Source organism: Ambystoma mexicanum, chromosome 5p (genome assembly GCF_040938575.1).
Source record: "Ambystoma mexicanum isolate Mex_15411 chromosome 5p, UKY_AmexF1_1, whole genome shotgun sequence".
Classification (NCBI taxonomy): Eukaryota; Metazoa; Chordata; class Amphibia; order Caudata; family Ambystomatidae; genus Ambystoma; species Ambystoma mexicanum.
This window is the reverse complement of record NC_090930.1, coordinates 1050045522-1050064882: the sequence shown is the minus strand read 5'-3', so window position 1 is coordinate 1050064882 and position 19361 is coordinate 1050045522. Positions and strand designations below refer to the sequence as shown.

The following is a 19361-nucleotide window of genomic DNA, read 5'->3' as shown; positions in this document are numbered from 1 at the left end:
TGATGTACTTGTAGTACTTGTAGTAATTGTAATTGAAGTTGTTTGCCGTATTAGTGCCAGTGTGTTTTTCATAGATGTGTTTTTAAAATAAATAATTATATATCTTTACACCCAAGCTCTGTTCCGTGTCTGCTTGTTCTACTGTGTAAATTGCCCTATTTTGTATACTCCACATACTGCCTAACTCTTCTTGAGGGAAGTCTGACTGCTCAGCCACAGCTACCAGGTGAACCTGTGTGGTACAGACTGCTACCAAGTGGGTTTACTGCCAAACACCTGTGAGCCTAAATCTTTTGCAGTGGTCCCAGAGGGAACTGCACAGGTTTCTGCTTAACACCCCAATACTGGAAGGATTTCAAATCTACATCAATCCAGCACAGAAAGGAGCCACGGGATGTCCAACATCAGGGCTGCTTACAGCAATCAAGACAACCAGTGGACTCACTGTGGTTTCCACGTTAAATTTGACACCACTGTCACAGTTCATAACATTAAAATACAAAACACCCAACGATTGTAGACAATGGACTCTCCTGATTTGTAACCTATACTGGAATCCCGCATCAGTGATGGCAAAAAACTTTACTGAAATGGTCATGGAACAGATCGATGAGGCTAGGGCTTCTTGGAATGACCTCGATATCATAGTCTGTGGAGATTTGAACATCGAATGATTTAACAAGGACCTGGAGCTGATAAAAGATCTTCCCCAAGACGCGACACGTAATATACGGAGAGGGCTCCTATGGAGGGAGGAACTAAAGAGGAGAAACATCGGCCTCATTAATGGTCACATGCGGGGTGATATGCCGCCGGCAAGAACTTGTAAACGAGGAACCACTTCCAAAATCCTTGACTATCTATTTGTTAGACAATCTCCACAAGGAACTGGAAAGTCTAGCGGTTATTGGTACCAAATTCAGCGATCACAACATACTGAAGCTAAAAGGGAGGTCTTGGACCGATGGACATTCTGCCCTGTTGGAATACTCTAAAGGGCCAACCATTGGGATAACATCGGCAGGAAACCGACTAAGAATAAGTAGAATTGAGGTGACGGTTCTAACTAAGGCACTGACTGCCTCCCCAGCAGAAGAAGACGAACTCCCATAATCATCTATCCTCCATTATCCATTGTCACTAATGGCTTTCAGTGAAAAACATAGTGTGGGTCCAAGGAAAGCATTTACTGCCCGCTATTCATTTGATCAGGAAGTAGCTCTAAGGAAGAAAACATTAAATACATTGTTAAGGGCCTCCAAAAACACCCCACAAGTTACTCCATTGAAGCCGGCAGAGCAGGGAAACAGCTATATGAAAACTGGCTCAAGCACCATAGTATAGATTTTTACTCCTCCAACGTGACGCCGAACTGATGTTAAAACTGGTAGCTAATAAAAACACAGCCGAAATGTGGAAAATGTTCAACACTCTTATGGCCCCACAACCATCAAAGCTAACCAATTCGGTGCCTTCAAAAGTATGGGAGGATCACTATGGTTTGCTATTCTCGACCAAAAGCACCCAGGCGTAGACGTTAAAGGCGATTCGGAACACCCCTTGGTCCTTTTAATTTTAGAAAAGTGGCATTGTCAGCCTTATAGTAAAGTCCAGCAACTCAAGAGGCGCTGGGCACAACGGCCTCACGAATGTAATTCTTAAAAAAAGATCCACAGGAATGGTCTTCTTTTATGATATTATTTGAGATTAACTTGTTTCTCGTGAACCATTTGAAGTGCATGGTCAAAATAAATGAGAACAAAAGAATCTACATCGCCTCAATCAACCTGGTGCAGGCGTTTAACACTGTAGATAGAACAATTTTATGGTCAAAACCGCAGAGCTGGGGATGCCCTACAGATTTGAGACAAGCGCTTGAAGCACTCCATGCGGCAACCTCGTTTTGAGTAAGACTGGACAACTACGGCGCTCCCTGTCGGAGGAGATTCCAACATGAAAGGGCTTAAAACAGGGTTGTAGAATGGCACCATCTATCTTCAATTTATACATATCTGACATTGAAAAATCATGTGCTGGAATATGGTGCTTTGCTCCCTGTCTAGCCGGAGTAGCATTGAGCTGGCTGCTGCATGCAGATGACCTGCTGCTACTGGACCAGAATCAATTAGGCCTACAGCATCAATTTGACGCCTTGGTGGTCTATGTCGAGGCTAACGCCCTCAACATAATCTTGATTCTGGGAAAGGCTAGGGGCAGGAGGTCTTGTAAAGGAGCCTGGTACTAAAGGGTGAAAGAATACCGGAAATAAACTTCAATGGTCTTCCTGGGTTTGACCTTAAACGACAGCATCATTGACTCCTACAAAAAATTTACCTGGAAGAGTAAAACAAGGAATTTGGCATCCCAGGCAAACCTAATTAAAAGGCACCACAGCAAATTCTCGCTAATTCCGGTAATTGAGTTTTATAAACTAAAGGTCACACTTTTATTGACTTACGGAGTGGAGGCGTTACTCTCCCTCAGATGGGCAGTATGGCCAAAACTCGAGGGTCTCTTTTGGAGAAGAGTGCTCTGTCTGCCTAATTCACTCCCCATCTATATGATTCGGAAAGAGTTGGGACTAACCCCTCTCTATGCAGTTACCGTCTGGAAGGTACTATCCTTCTATCGAAAGTGCCTGATTCCACCTTGAGGAGGAGGTTTTGTCATCCTTCAAACCGCATTGTCAGAAGGACATGAGTGCACTCCGATGGAGCGGAGAAGTATATGTATATCAATTTTAGAAGGTATTGAATTAACAGAAGAGACTTTAATACAAAACCCAGTATACGTTAAAAAAAGATAACGACCCAGGACCGGATTAACAAATTTAAGATCTGTGGATTTTGAAGACCAGAGAAGGAGAGGCACGGTCCCGTCGTATGTGAGAGAGTTTCCATTATCCCATTTGCGGAACGAGTTCATGAGATTCTGCCTCAATCTTCTGCCGTCAAAGGAAGTGACCGAACTAAGGAAGGCCTCAACTGAACAAGACTTCACATGTAGATTCTGCAATCAGAACTCAGAATCCCTTTACCACTTAACGCTGTTGTGTCCGTTGTTGAGTTCTGTTAGAAATAAATTGCTGGGAACATTTGTCACTGACTCAGGAACAGCAATGGCTAAAGAGTGGTGGGATATCTTAAAACAGGGTAACAGACTCTCTGTGACACTAGCTCTGCTAGCATTTCTAAAGGACATATTACAGTCAATACTAGAGGAAAACTGAGGTTAAAGTACTTGTAAATAGAAGTCTGGTCATTTTAGAAAAGTCGGATATTTGGACTTTTTCATTATCCTTTTAATTCTTTTGTCTTCTCGAGTTTCATCTGATGTCTCCTTTTTCCATTTTATTTCTCATTTCTTTGCTTAAATTGTATATTAAGTTCATAGCAAAAAGGTTTCACTTGTAAACTAAATGCTAATTATAATAATTGTTCTGATGCTTGTTAATCTGCTTAGAATCACATGCTGTGCATAAAGTCTGACATCTAGTGGTAACCGCAGAGTATTGGATCTTGTCTTTCGAGGATCGAAAGGGACGTCGGCATAGGCGTGACTTTAACACTATCCCTAACGTGACGTGTAGTGTACCCAGAAATCCTCACGCGTTGAGGTCCCTCAGATTGTTTTTTTTCCACCCAGCTAGCTGGTCGCCTTATGCAGAGCTCTATTTGAAAATGCTAATTTGAAGGGAAAAAACCAACATTTGATCATTTATACAAGATTCATCCTCTCTTCGACAATTACTGAACTGCCGCCGAAGTCAGAACAACATACTTCTACGGCTGGCGTTCCGGTCGACACTGTCAACGTGGCTGGGCCTTCTGGCCAGCCTACACAGTAGGGAGAGTAGGGTCTGGGGATTCCTTTCTTTTGAGAATGTCTTTCCTTCTCCCCTCTCTTTGCCCCTTTGGTATTGTCTTTGCTTTTGTTTTCTGGCCTTATGGACAGGACACCATTAAAATGTTGCCCTTCCTGTAAGGGAAAATTTCCCTGCAAAGACAAACACCCTCAGTGTAATAAGTGTCTTCCCCTCAACCATGCTGAAACATCCTGTCGGCACTGTAAGCTCCTTAGGCCTGAGACCATAAAGGAGCGTCATGTAAAATTGTGGGCGGCCTATGCAATGTCGCAGGCCGAGGGTAATTCCCCAGCCGCCGAAAGCGAGGAGGCCCATATCGACTACCATGGCTCTGACACGGACTTCATTGACCTGACAACGGAGCATACTCGCTCCAAGCCATCCGACCCTATCCCCGATGGGTACGACGCAAGTCCTGCTATGGAGAGGTTACACCCCTGCGATGAGGACGCACCCACATCACAAGGGACTAAACACACAATCCCTGGTACCGCTTCGGTCTCAGTCGAAGCGGTCCAAGGCGCCAACCGGTGGGTCGAGTTCCTCAGCGACACCCGCCGATTCACAGGATCGGCAGCCTTCCCCGCAGCTGCGTCAGCGGCATGCGCCTGGGCACTCTGTAACTAAGGGCGCCGGCACCAAATCCCACATAGACGCACCTTCTAAGAGTGCCCGCCGCTTAAGAAGACTCTGGTCGCACTGCAGGTTTTGACGCAGCCGCCCTCTCGACCTAAACACCTTCCTGTAATGTTGAGCATCAGCGAAAACCTTGTGAAGATTGTCTCGGCGGCTAGTAAATGCAAAGATACGTCGAAAGATGTTTCTTAATACTCGGAAGGGCGGGATAGGCCCAAATGTACATCGAAAGAGACGCCAGAGCGTCCGAAAGAGCGACCAGACTTTACAGAGAGTCCCCAGTCTTTGTCCAAGACTCTCAGTGAAAAAACTCAATGGTCTATACTACATGATCCTACAGAGGAGTCCTTTCCCCCTTTAGACACTTCTGGCTCATCTAAATGGACTAGGTAGACATTTGAGGGGTGTATGAACGGGCTAGAAAAATTTGTAGATTTTTCAGAGAGGTTTACCCCAAAAAGGCTTTGTGAGGAGATCCCTTATGTTGCACCCACAGTAACTAAATACTAAAGGACCTCAGACCCTCTCCATGAGGAGGTATTCGACCTTTCAGACCCTGAAGAGGTTCCCCTGACCCTTATGTACAGGACCCTTATGCACAGGGAGATGATCCTTTTGATGATCCCCGTGATCACACCCCAAATTGGGGAGATGACCAACCTGTTGAGAACCCTCCATGGCTATCCCCGACTCCAACCCCGGACCAGGATGCCATTGGCCTTGATTCTCCATCGTCTCCCCCTCTGCGTCAGGCCTCTCCTGTGGATGACCAAATGGCGTTCAACGCCATTCTTAGGAAGGTGGCAGAGCACTTCCAGATAGCCACACAGGAGGCTGTAGTACACTGAGATTTTGCAGAGGACGTTTTAAAAGAGAAGCCTCCGGCTAGCCAAGCTATTCCTCTTCTCAATTCCATCAAGAGGCGTATAGCGCCCTCTTTATTGACACCCTCTCAGACTAGAGCTGTTAATCCCAGGGTGGAGAAACTATTTGGGCCCTCCTCAACCGATCCCCTATATATCAGAGATCATGCAATGCCAGACTCTCTTGTGGTCATGACTACGAGGAAAAGGGCGGGGGTCCCCTTGTCTACAGGCGAATCGCCACCAGCCAAAGAGTGTAAAAGTTTATATGCTTTGGGGAAAAGAATCACCACTGCTCCGGCTTACTCCACGCGCATAGCCAATAATACCACTCTATTGGCTAGTTATTCAGATGTCCAGTGGAACCTACTGCAGGAGGGCTTGCAGGAAGTCACAGAACCAGTGCTCACCCACCTACTAGCAGTAGTATCAGAGGGCAAACAAGTTAATTCGCAACATACTCAAGAATACCTTGGATGCTGCTGAAACAGCTGGTCGCTCCCTGGCACAAGGTACCCTTTTAAAGCGCCATGCCTGGCTGAGGAAATCCGGCTCCAGGCCCGCGACTCAGGCATCATTGATTAACAAACTTGTGGAAGTGTCCAATCTGTTTGGGAAAAGCGGTGGAGGAGGCACTGGAGACTGCCAAAATGGAACACAAGACCCTCAAATCTCTGAACCAGATTACTCAGACCTTTTCAACAAAGAGGGTGGAAGTTCTCGCCGCTCCTTTTGCGGGCAATCGTATCAACGTTCCCCACATAATCAGTATTGCTCAAGGAACAATTGGTCTTCGGGACAAGGTTCTAACACCACCAATACTTACCCTCCCTGGGAAATGGAAGGGGTCGCAATGCCACCCCTAGAGGCTCCCCGGCCTCTGGCCAAAAATGACTGGAGTCCGGGTCCCCTCCCATGCCTCCCTGGTCGGGGGATGATTAACATCCTTCCTGCATGCATGGGAGGGGATCACATCGCACAGTGAGTGCTCAAGACCGGCTCCCACGGGTACTGTATAGAGTTCAGCCGGCCACCTCGGTACAGACCCCTAAGAACCAGGCGCCTGACAACGGCACACCTAAAGATCCTGCTACAAGAGGTCAAGATCCTGCACGAAAAGGGCGCTATCTAAGTCGTCCCTGTTCTACAGGTAAACAAGGGTATTTATTCAGTGTACTTCCTTGTACCCAAAAAGGATCTAACCATGCGCCCTGTTCTAGACTTGCGCCCAACGAACAATTTAGTCAGACCCCAAAAGTTTTGTGTAGTGACGCTGCAAGAAGTAATTCCTCTTCTCATGAAGGGGGATTGCATGGCAACATTGGACATGAAAGATGCATACTTTCCTATTTCAATGTTGCCAGCACACATAATGTACCTAAGGTTCATGATAGAGGGCAAGCACTATCAGCTCAAGATCCTTCAATTTGGCATTGCCTCAGCCCCAAGTGTATTTACAAAGGTTCTGGCAGCGGCAGCGGCTCACCTGCGCAGGCAAGCCATACCAGTTTATCCTTACCTCGATGACTGGCTCATAACAGGGGACTCCTACGAAACATGCCTAGCAAATACTCAAAGGACGGTCAACCTTCTATTCAGTCTGGGATTCTCCATAAACGCCCAGTCTCGACCCTAGCCAAGTTGAGCTGTTTCTAGGGGCTCTTATTCGAACAGAAGATGGGCTTGTCTTCCCCTCCAACCAAAGGGTTCTAAACATGCTGTTTCAAATCCCAAAGTATGTAGCCGGTCACGAGGTGGCGGTACGCAAGGCCATGCGACTGCTAGGTATGATGTCATCCTGCATTTACTTGGTTCCTCACGCGCGTTTGCGCATGCGCCCCATGCAAGAGTGGCTAAACAGCCAGTGGTGTCAGTCCAGCGGACTATGGGTCGATCTAGTGATTGTCTCGGTAGCCCTCGTTGTCTCTCTGAGGTGGTGGTGGAGGGAAAACCTCTTGAAGGGAAGACCTTCACCACCCCCGCAGTAGAAGCCACTCTCACGACGGACACATCCCTCACGGGTGGGGGACTCACCTGCTTTATCAGACGGCACACAGGGTTTGGCTCCCAGCGGTAGCTTCCAACCACATAAACCTGTTGGAGCTACTAGTGCTGTTAAAAGCACTGAAAGCCTTTCAGACGCAGCTAAAGGGAAAGACAGTACTGGTCCTCGTGGACAGCACCACAGCCATGTACTATCTGAACAAGCAAGAGGGCACTAATTCTCCAGGGCTGGCCAAACTATCGCAGTACATTTGGAAGTGGGCTCTCAAACACAAGATGTTTCTATTGTCTCAACACGTTCCAGGGGAACTCAATCTTCTGGCAGATGTGCTCACCCGGGACTTCCCACTGCCCTTAGAGTACGAATGGTGACTACACGAAGACATAGTCTCCCAACGTTTTTGCAGAATGGGCAGGTACCCTCCGAACCAATCCAAGGGGAACGGTCTCTGGATAACATGGTCAGGGAGATTTGTTTAAGCTCACCCCTCCCCCAACTCAACAAGATTGTTCACAAGATGCACCAGGAACCAGTTACTATGATATTGGTGGCCCCGTTATGGGCACGCCAACCCTGGTTCTCCCATCAACGTGTTGTCTCAGGACAGGGGGGGGAACGCTCCATCCATGCCCACAAATGCTCAACTTAGCGGCCTGACTCCTGAAATCTTAGAGTTTGGGCATCCCCAGCTTTCTCAGAGAGGAAAGGAAATCTAACACCAGACATTGCTACTCCAATAAATTAAAATGCTTTGTCATATGGTGTAATACCAAGGGCATCAATCCCATTGAATGTTCCTCTACACATTGTGTTATACCCGACTCACCTGCTGGACTCAGTTCACTAAAGGTTCACTTAGCTGCACTTTCAGCCTACACTACGTCCCAGCAGAAAGTGTCTTGGTGGAAAATCCCAGTGATTAAAGCTTTTATGGAAGGGGTTAAGAGAATGTATCCTCCATTGCAACCCAGCTCCCGGATGGGACCTAAATGTGGTATTAACCAGACTTAAAGGGGTCTCCCTTTGAACTATGCACAAAGCAAGCCTAAAAGCACTCATTTAGAAGACAGCCTTCCTAGTGGCAGTCACTTCCATACGAAGAGTTAGTGATCTACAGGCCCTTTCTATTCTAGATCCTTTTGTCACAATTCATAGATATGGTAGTTCTGCGCACTCACCCAAGGTTTGCGCCTAAATTCATTTCATTTCAAAGTTCCATGTGAACCAGTCTATTGAACTGCCTACATTCTTCCAGACCCCTACTAACGTGGCAGAAAGAAGCCTACACACACTATATATGCGCAGGGCAGCCATTTACTATCAGAAAAGAACTACACCACTAAGGAAAACAAACCTGTTTTTCGTTTCAGTGGCCGCTGGTAGCGAAGGGTACCCTGTCTCTAAATCAGCCATCTCTAAATGGATTGTCAACTTCATCACACTCTGCTACAAAATTGGCAAGAGAGAACTGCCCTTCAAGCCTAAAGCACCCTCTACTCTGTGCACAGGGGCTTCAATAGCATTCATTGTAAATGTTCCTCTCGAGTCCATTTGCAAAGCGGCAACCTGGAGTTTTGTACACACCTTTACAAAACACTGTTACTTAGACACGCACTCTAGGTCTGATTCTCAGGTGGGACAAGCAGTACATCTTTTCACTACTGTTCCTTCTCACATCCCACCTCTAACTCCGGTTACTGCTCGCTGGTCTATGCACAGCATGTGATCCTAAGCAGATTAACAAGCATCAGAAGACATGCATTACTTACTGTAATAGCATTTCTGATGATTGTATCTGCTTAGATTCACATGCGCCCACCCTTCCTCCCCGCTCGGATGGAAGGAACATAGACGTCCGTCTTACTACTTCTCTCTTTCTGTACTCGCTCACGATAGTCATAAGGCTCCCTCACGGCAGAAAAAATACAATCAGAGGGACCTCGATGCGTGAGGATTTCAGGGTAAACTACACGTCACGCTAGGGATATTGTTAGAAACACCTATGCCGACGTCCCCTTTCGATCCTCGAAAGACAAGATGCAATACTCTGCGGTTACCACTAGATGTCGGACTATATGCACAGCATGTGAATCTAAGCAGATACAATCATCAGAAATGCTATTACGGGAAGTAATGCAGGTCATATCTTTGTGATGCAAATTTGTGCTGTACAGACCTAATCCATTTATGCTGATCACTAATAGTCCTGCTCATTTTGGGGGGGACTGGGCACCTGTCCAGTGCTGCTTGTTCAATTGCGTAATGAATCTGCAGAATGGGTTTTGTCTGATGCCTGAAAATTAGCTCACTTCACCAGCAGTCATGTAATGATATAGGTCTGCTTTAACGCGTGTGCCTCTGCCCCCGTTGGTGGAAGAGATGATTTTCAAGTGTGATAGAGCGCATCATTGAATATCCCTTTTCATTAGTGCTGCTTCACTGTAGGCTAGAAGGCCACTTGAATTAGCATGTGCCTAGTTGTAGAATGTGCTTTAAATGCGCGCTTTTTTGACTAACGGTTGTACACCATTGAGTTAGTCCCTCCTCTCTGGTAAATCCCCTTTGCACAAATGCAAAAACTGGGATTTGCCACGAATGGAGAGTGCATCTGTAAACGTGCACGCTCAAGTGACTCCTCCATTGTTTGGATTCTGTGCACATGCATTGAGAACTAGGACAAGTATTCTTTCTGCCCATCTGATTATCTTGGTTCAGAAACGAGGAGCCTGCCCAGTATGCTTTAGGGGCCAAGGACAAGTAGAAATGATATGCTATATCCCTGCTGACATCCCACGTTTCAAAAAAGCTGCAGGATAGTTTCTGGTGCTTCCACAAGGCAGGTCAACTTTCTAGAGTTTCATAATGGAAGCGGGCAATACTAGACTAGGAGTACAAATCCTCACTTTCCCTTTGTTTAGGGTGCTGTGGTAAACTGAATGCTAGGACTTCTGTTTAAGTAATTATCATGGGCCATAATATGTCTAGCGATCATTATAAATAATATTCACCAACACAAATTCAATAAAATACGACGTGCTGAATGTGTAATGAGTCTGGAGGTGTTATTGGGTTGGTTACAAGTGCTCTAAACTGTTTTGCTCTTAATTTGAAGCCCCATTACTGATAACATGTTGATTTTTCAGAAGTGGACTCCGGCCAGCTGAGACGTCAGCTTTGTGGAGGGAGCCAGGCAGCTATTGAAAGGATGATCCATTTTGGAAGAGAGCTCCAGGCCATGAGCGAGCAGCTAAGGAAAGAATGTGGCAAAAACACAGCCAATAAAAAAATGCTGAAGGTACTTTAACCTGTTGATGAGGTGTTGGCTGCAGATCAATGAATCAGCTTTGTTGGCTTTAAAAAGCTTTTGGCACAAAGCAGTTTCTGGTGCAGCTCACAATTATATAGAAACATCTCCTTTGTTCACAGTGTGGCCCATGTGCCGTTGGACCAAACACCAGCACGAAATCTGTTTTCAAGGGGGTGGATGAGGATGGCAAACTCAGTTTAATCACATATATCTCGTAGTAACATGTATCTGGTATTTTGTTTGTATGATGTGCATATCTTTTAAGTTCGTTTACATTTATTTCTTCTGACGTTTTAGAACCAATTTTTATTGAGAAAAGGTCATGTATTTGGAATGCACCACATTCCAGGAAGTAGATTAGAGGACTCTAAGGGGGGTGGCAGAGAAACAATGTTGACGGACATACTAACCACCCCTCTGAAGGCATGGTCACATTACCTGGTAAATTCACAAGAACTCTTGTATAAATAGGACATGTGATCGGAAGAGAAGTGCCATCTACACACCCCCATCTAAAAAGGACCCCTTGCTAGTACCATTACAGGCTTAGCAAAATAGTGTGTAGTAAAAATACAAGCGTTGCTGTGACTAAAGTTACATTTTGTATTCCTGCAGAGATTTTCTCTGTTCGGTAGTTAGAAAAACCCAGATCCATTTTACTGCAATCTAGGTTTTCATTCCCCTTGTTTCAAATCTTTTTTATGTTGTTGTCCTTTCTAGTTTGTGTAATAACTGCTGTTTGTTTGAGCGGTTTTATACTGGCTAAGCTTGTCTTTTTTACTGATAGGGTATTGGGCAACCAGCTTTCTGCGGTTATACTATACTTGTATCAGAGTATAAGAGAGTTTTAATTGTGCTGGACACGTTTTTCCTCTGCTCTTATTGAAAAATGTGTGGTTTTCGTGATTGATTTTTTTGTTCAAAAGTCAAACTGGTCTTCTAACAAATATTGGAGCAGACAATCAGCGAGTTGTTTACATTGTGGCTGTAAAGCAGGCAATGAGATACTGTAGTTGAATATACTTTACTAATGTTTCCTTCGATTGGGGGAGGAAGTCTTCTTATTGCATTTTATAGTCGTTCAAACATTTTAAGTCATCCTATTTATTTTTGTATAGGGAAAGGAGGTGAGGTGCAAAGTTAATTACCCCTTAGGGCAACAGGTATTTAGTTTGCATTACACATATGCAGAGAGTCTAATCTATGTAGGCGGCTCTTCTGCCTTTTCCTGGTACGTCATAAAGTGAACTGTTACGTGAGGGAATGGCGCAATGAAGTTCAGTGGTTTAGAGCCTTGATTGTCAAGATATCTTCCCCCATAGTGCTTCTGCTTCGTTAGACCAAGTTCAATCCTGATCCGGGTAGGCCTCCGTGGCACACATGGTCAGCTCTCTTTACTGACAACAAAAACAGTATTTATTTAACCAGATTTTTAGTGCCCTATGTACTAATACAGTTCATTTCACAGTATAGTTGCTGAATTAGTGTCTCAAAACTTTTTGACCAATCTTATGAAAGCATTAATTGAGCTCAACACTCTCTTCTGGGTTAACAATTAAAAGGGCATTTCTTTATTTGCAAAACATTTTACGCCAATTACTTGTAACAAAAGGCACCACAGCCAGTCTGTAGCCTTTCCCTAGCATGCAAATGTAAGATGCAGGAATTCCCAATTCACTTTCCAAGCATATGCCTATTAGACTGCACCTGGTTGAGAAAACATCCAACACCCAAGTGATGGTGATAGAAATGCAGCTGAAGGTACCAAGACATATCCCCTATTGTTTAGCTAATAATGTCAAGGAAGCGAATGTCTGTTAACTGTTGAACATTTTAAATACCTATATTTTAGCTGTTAAGCATTGCACAATGAAGACAATGTAATACTATACAGATGTAGAAGCTATTTAGTGTCCATTGTTCTCGTTTTTTATGAGTATTAACATTTTAAAATGACTTGCCTCTTTTCCTTTTTTCACAAACCCCCTTCTTTCCCAAAGGATGCGTTCAGCTTGCTTGCGTACTCTGACCCTTGGAGCAGTCCAGTTGGATTTCAGCTTGAGGCAATCCAGAGAGAACCTGTGTGCTCAACTCTAAACAGTGCAATATTAGGTAAGGCTCTCTAATGTGGTCTCCCAGTAGAGCACTCTGGTATTCTTCCTGTAACATTTGCTTTTCTTAAGAAATCGTTTTCATTGCAGTAGAAAAATAAAGCATTAAATATCACACAATAGAACCGCAGTATGTGCATACTGCTGAAACAGGGAAGAAATCGCTGATTTGTGTGCATTTTATTTTATCAAGTCATGGCACAGTTTGTGAAGCACTGGTAATCGGAATACAAAAACAGTATATACAGAACAGAGACTAGAAATATGACTAGGTTTAAATATACAAATGTAGTTAGCAAATTTAACTTGTCAGACTTCTCTTAAAGACATCAAAAACTCCTAATTTTTCCAAACATTATGGTGATTGATTTTGTATTTGTGCTAACTGCCCATCGTCGTGGTATTTAAATATCCATGTCCTGACAGTGGGTTCTCTGTAAACTACGCTGCTTTCCATTCATGTTGCTTTTATCTTGCTCTGTTTAAAGTGCCTCATTAATTATCTGTAAATCTACTATTCGTCATAACACAACTCCTACATCGCTATAATATGTATATGCATTTCAATATGATGATTTACCAATGAAATTGATCACACATAACCCTAATTCGAAGGGATTGTGTCTTCCGACGTATTCCTTATCTTTGATAGATCATTCTCCCAGCTTGCTGGCCTCGGAATTATTTTTTCAGCAGAGGGCGCTGCGCGTCGAAGTCCCTCGACAGCCTCCATATCGGCGCCGACGTCATCACACGTATAAATAGACTCGCGCAGCGTCCGTTGCTCAGTTCCGTTTTTCCGCGCTTCGTGGAACCTCGCAATATCCTTGCTCAGTTCTTCAGTCAAAATATACTTCATTATTCTTCATGAATAGCGACTCGTACTCGATGGCTTCCTCACCCGACAACTCCACGGACCGGCTTAAAAAAATGCTGATACTGTGGAAAGAAAATATCGTTGACGGATCCTCACAGGATCTGTTTGTGGTGCCTGGGAATCGAGCACCATTTTTCGGAGTGCGAGGACTGCATGTCCATGACGGCGAAAGCCTTGAAGGAGCGTAAGGGGAAGCTCGAGAGAGGTAAGGCAGTTAAAACTTCTTCGAAAATTTCCTCGGCGGAGTCGAGACATTCGTCTCCTCGCCATCACAAAAGACATTCTCGTTCTAGGTCTCGAAGCAGTTCCCATCACTCTTCGAGATCTAAGCATTCAAAAAAGAGACGTCGAAGATCCCCTTCCTCGTCGTCTTCTTCTTCCATTTCCCCAAAAAGGGTCTCTTGCCCCACAAAACATAGCTCTCAGGCTGAGTGGGAGGAATTCAGGAAAAAGATGCGGAGCGTCTTCGAGAAAGCGGCCTCGACCCCCTCGAAGACTGCTGAGGGTGATACCCTGGATGAAAGACCCAAAAAATCAAAACGCAGCGAGTCGCAGCACCCGGCGAAAGAAGCCACTCGAGAGCATCACAAAACGACGCAGACGCCCAGAAAGGACAAACCCACGGCCACCTCACAGCCAGTGGCCATACCCACAGCCTCGATCACGAGAATGTCGTCGACAACCTCGAGTAGAATTCCAAATCTCTCGAGTTCATCGAGGCCTCTACCACCTTTCTCGACGGCTTCGAAGCCTTTAACGTCCGCGTCGACGACGTCAACGTTTTCTCAGATAATCATGACGAATTTGGCCCCTTCTGCTCTGGAAATGGGATTTATACCATTTTCAAGACCTGATCACTCCAGAGTCTTATCTATTTATGAAGAAGGGGAGGATTCGGATCAGGAAAGACCCTTTGAGTTGCAGGGATCTGCAACTCCTGTACCAGAGGAATTTACCTCTGAGGAAGGTAGGTTGAAAGACCTCCAAGAATCCTTACAGGAAGCAAATGGGTTGGACACTTCCCCAGAAGTGGAATTTGCCAGACCAGACCCAGGGGAACATGCTGAAACCCCTTATAGAACCTTGATGGCAAGGATAATAGAGTTTATGGGGTGGTCCACACCCTCACCTGCTTTTCAGTAGGATGACCTCACAGACATCTTGGTCAAAGGTCCACAGGAGGATCCTGTGGTGCCATTTCATGCGGCATTGCAAAGGAGAATATTGGCAAACTGGGAAACACCTGAGGTAATCCCCGCGGTTAGCAAAAAATTATCAGCTAAATATAGGGTGTCTTCTGCTGACACTGAATATTTATCCAAACACCCAACTCCGGAGAGTCTGGTTGTTCAGGCAGCTACTTCATCAGGTAGTAAATCGGCTTACCCTACTATTCCACAGGACAGGGATAAGACATATGACTCTATGGCCAAAAAAAGTATTTTCTGCATGTAGCATGGTGCTGAAATCCATCAATGCTACTTGTACGCTCGCAAGGTTCAGCCACACACTTTGGGAGTGCTTCATCAGCGGCTGACTGCCTCCCGGAGGGAGAAGAAAGGGAAGCGTTCCTAAACATCATCAAGGATGGTAAAGACGCTATGTGCAAATCCCTTCAAACTGGCATCGATTCTGCGGACAGCATCAGCAGGGCCATGGCGGCAAGTACAACAACCCGGAGATTTGCTTGGTTGCGAAAGTCTGGTTTTGCTCCAGATGTGCAAAGCAGACTTTTGAATATGCCCTTTGACGACTCTTCTTTGTTTGGTAAGAAGGCGGATGACAGTTTAGAGAAACTACAAACATCAAAGGCAGCAGCAAAATCCCTGGGAGCTGCAATCCGTCAGGCACCATATCGCCACTGAGGAACCTCTTAGAGGTAAGTCCTTTCGCTTCTATTCCGCATTCGAAAGAGGCAGAGGACAGCCAGTTCAAAGCGGTCAGAAAAAATTCAGCCGAGGTGGACGGGGTAAAAATATAAAAGCCGCAGCAGGTGCCTCTTTACCCTCGGCATCTGCATCAGCCGCCTCCAAACCGCTCTGAGGACTCACCTCACAAGACACCAGTAGGGGGCAGGTTAACTCAACATCTGACGGAATGGCAGGCTATTACGTCAGATGCTTGGGCATTGGAGACAGTTGCCCAAGGTTACTGCCTGCCTTTTCTACGCATCCCTCAGTGTCATCCACAGCGGAACAGCTCTCTGAAAGTTCCAGATCCGCTCCTCTTGCAGGAAATTGTAGACCTGCTAGAGAAGGGTGCCATAGAACCGGTACCTGTAGCGGGGAGGAACAAGGGCTGGTACTCCCCCCCCTACTTTCTCATACTGAAGAAAGACGAAGGACTGAGACCTGTCTTGGACTTACGAGAATTGAACAAGTTCCTCAGGAAGGATAAGTTCAAGATGGTAACACTCTGTCAGATCCTTCAGGCCCTCCAGCTCCAGGACTGGCTGGTATCTCTGGACCTCCAGGATGCTTATTTCCATGTGCCAATCGATCTTAAACACAGGAAATACCTGAGGTTCGCAATTGGCGGCTCTCATTATCAATTTCGTGTTCTGCCATTTGGGCTGACCTCCGCCCGAGGGTCTTCACCAAGCTAATGTCGGTAGTGGCTGCAAGCCTAAGGAGGGAAGGGATTCACATCTACCCCTACCTGGACGATTGGCTGATCAGAGCTGTATCTCCGGAACAAGCTCAGATTCAGCTAGATTATGTCTGCCACTTCCTTCACAAACTGGGCTTCTCTCTCAATTTAAAGAAGTCACAGATGATACCATCACAGAGACTCCAGTTCATTGGAGCGGTCCTGGACACTTCCCTGGGAAAAGCCTCGCCACCAGAGGTGAGGGCTCAAGATATTCTGCAGATGGTCAGCAAGTTTCAAAATGCCCAACGTCTCCCAGCCTTCGACTTTTTGAGGTTGCTAGGCCTCATAGCATCCTGCATCTTCCTTGTGCCAGAGGCTCGCCTGAGAATGAGATCTCTTCAGTGGGCACTGAGAACTCAGTGGTCGCAATTCTCAGGGAGAATGACAGACCTCCTTCAGGTTCCGGACAAGGTGGCTCGAGACCTTCAGTGGTGGGCCTGCCAGAAAAACATCTTGAAGGGAGAACTGTTTTGGCAACTATGGCCGGAGATAACAGTAGTCACAGATGCCTCACTCACGGGGTGGGGAGCCCATACCAACGACTTGACCATCAGCGGTCGTTGGTCTCCATCGGAGTCCAGACTACATATCAACCTGTTAGAGCTGAGGGCAATCAGACTAGCGCTGAAAGCTTTTCTGCCATCTGTACAGGGGAAAAATGTCCTGATAATGACGGACAACACAGTGGCCATGCACTACCTCAACAAAAGAGGAGGCGTAGCATCACTGCCACTGTGCAGAGAGGCGATGCAGCTCTGGTTTTGGGCAATTCAAGAAGGAGTCTCTCTATCGGCAGTTCACCTAGCCGGAGAGAAGAACTTGACGGCAGACGCTCTGAGCAGGCAGAGCACAGTCTCCCACGAGTGGGAACTAGCTCAGGAAGTCCTTCAGGAGATCTTCGCCCTTTGGGGAACCCTTCAAGTGGATCTGTTCACCACCAGTACCAACAGGAAGTGCGATCTGTTTTGTTCAAGGGAATTTCCCCCGAGAGGAGCTCTAGGGGACACATTCGTAGTGGACTGGGATTTTCCACTCCTGTATGCGTTTCCACCAGTCACTGTCATTCCTCAAATGATCAGGAGGCTGAGAAGATTCTGGAGGACCATGATCCTAATTGCCCCAGACTGGGCCAGGAGAACGTGGTACCCGGACCTTCTGGACATGTCCATCTACCCTCCAATTCATCTTCCACTCGAGGAGAATCTTCTCTCACAGAAGGGAGGTCAGGTTCTCCATCCAGACATCAGAACCCTCAACCTTCACGCCTGGCTTCTGAAAGGTTGAGCTACAAGGATTGGGACCTCCCTGATGACGTCATGGAGGTGTTGCTTTCGGCCAGAAGGCCAGCAACAAAGTCTTTATACCGCTGCCGTTGGAATCAATTTTGCAGCTGGTGTAGAGAAGAGAATATCAACCCCTTTTCATGTGGTACACCAACAGTGTTATCCTTTCTACTCTACTTGGAAAATTCAGGCCTTCAAGTTGGCACTATCAAGGGCTATCTGGCAGCGCTATCGATCTTCAAGCGCACTGCAGAGGAGCCATCGTATTTCAGATTACCCTTAGTAATACCGAAGGTCATGCTATCCCTGGTGCGCTTTCTCTTTTCACTCTAGTCTCTTCCAATTTATATATATTTGGAAGGGAGTGGTACGTCACTTACAAGGCTGAATGTGTTACATACTATAGAAGTTGGTAATTTCACTCTTATTCTGTCACTACTAGACAGGGGTTGTAACACCGCAACCTAGTTGAGAGTGCACTTTAGCCAGGGATAGCATAACCTTCTCTCTATCCTTCGGTCTTCCTCCACAGCCTTGACTCTACTTTAGCCATAACCACCATTCTTTTTGTAGTCCATACCACAGGTTTTGGCCTTGCCGACTGGACCAATCCCGGGTTCTATTTGGCTGCTAACAGTTCATAACACAGATGTGTTTTGCATGCCTATTGTGTGATTGTATTAGAGTAAACCTATTATAACCCAAATTAGAAATGCAGCTCTTGCTCCTCAAGTTCAAAGTCGGTTCATAACAATTACCTGCATGTGTACTCAAATATATTTGTCAACCAGAGAGAGCAGGACCCTGTATCAACCCTCACTCTCATGAGGTACCTCTAATTTGGGAAAACGGGGCGTTAGCCAATATTGTTTGCCTACCAGTCAGTATTGTGCGTTAGCTCAAAGGTGAGTTCCTACACTCTCTTGAAAAACATCAATTGTACAGTGTGAAATTACCTTCTTTCTTTTATAAGTGTAATCTCTTGCGATCTTCCAGAGATCAAAATGCCACATATAATTAGTCACATTTTGGTCCCTTCCTGGTTCTTGGTTCCGGTACTGTTCACCATGTTTGGGTTCTCATCTTGTCTCATGGTAAAAAATACGGTATGGTTACTGCAATACATTAAATGAACATCTCGTGTTCCCCAAAATTAATGTTCAGAACTAAATGTTTCTAAATCTGTACTTCATATGGTATTCTTACCAGTCTCCGGTAATATGAACGAATATTCCTCTGTTAACTGTTAGATGCTGTGAACTAATCACACAGTACACTCCCTGCAGTTATTACTGCTACAACATCTCATTCATCATGGCAATTCGTAGCTGCTTAGATAATATCTGAAATACAGAAGACGTACACCTCATGCGTTAAAGTTCAAACCATTGGGTTCTTGTTTATAAACTCTTGCACTTGCCCCATACTACATATTCTCCTTACCTGTGATTAGTCTTGATCTTAGTCTTGATAATAATATCTTAGAGTTCAGTGCGTACTAGTGGAACCATTGGATGAGCAGTATACCTATTGGTAGTACACTTTGACTCTTATCCAGTTTCTAAAATAATATAGTTACACCAACATTACTTTTCAGAACAGAGTTTTAAGGTAAATAATATATGTTCGAGGGGATTGGGTCCTCTGACGTATTCCATATCTTTGACAGTAATCACCACAGCTCTGCTGCTTCGGAAAATTTTCGGCGTCTGCGTCCTGCATCGATGCGCCGTCCCCGAGGACGATGGCTGACGTCACCCGA

The 19361-nt window shown here is 45.6% G+C and overlaps 1 protein-coding gene across 2 annotated transcripts in view; it reads left to right on the top strand.

Moving 5' to 3' along the window:
- RANBP9 (RAN binding protein 9) overlaps window positions 1-19361 on the top strand; it is a 1122649-nt gene that overhangs the window by 1064787 nt on the left and 38501 nt on the right. For both annotated transcript variants that reach the window (XM_069613547.1, XM_069613548.1), the window contains 2 exons: window positions 10513-10664; window positions 12677-12788. In XM_069613547.1, the coding sequence (XP_069469648.1) occupies window positions 10513-10664; window positions 12677-12788 (264 nt within the window). The remainder of the gene's footprint in view (window positions 1-10512; window positions 10665-12676; window positions 12789-19361) is intronic.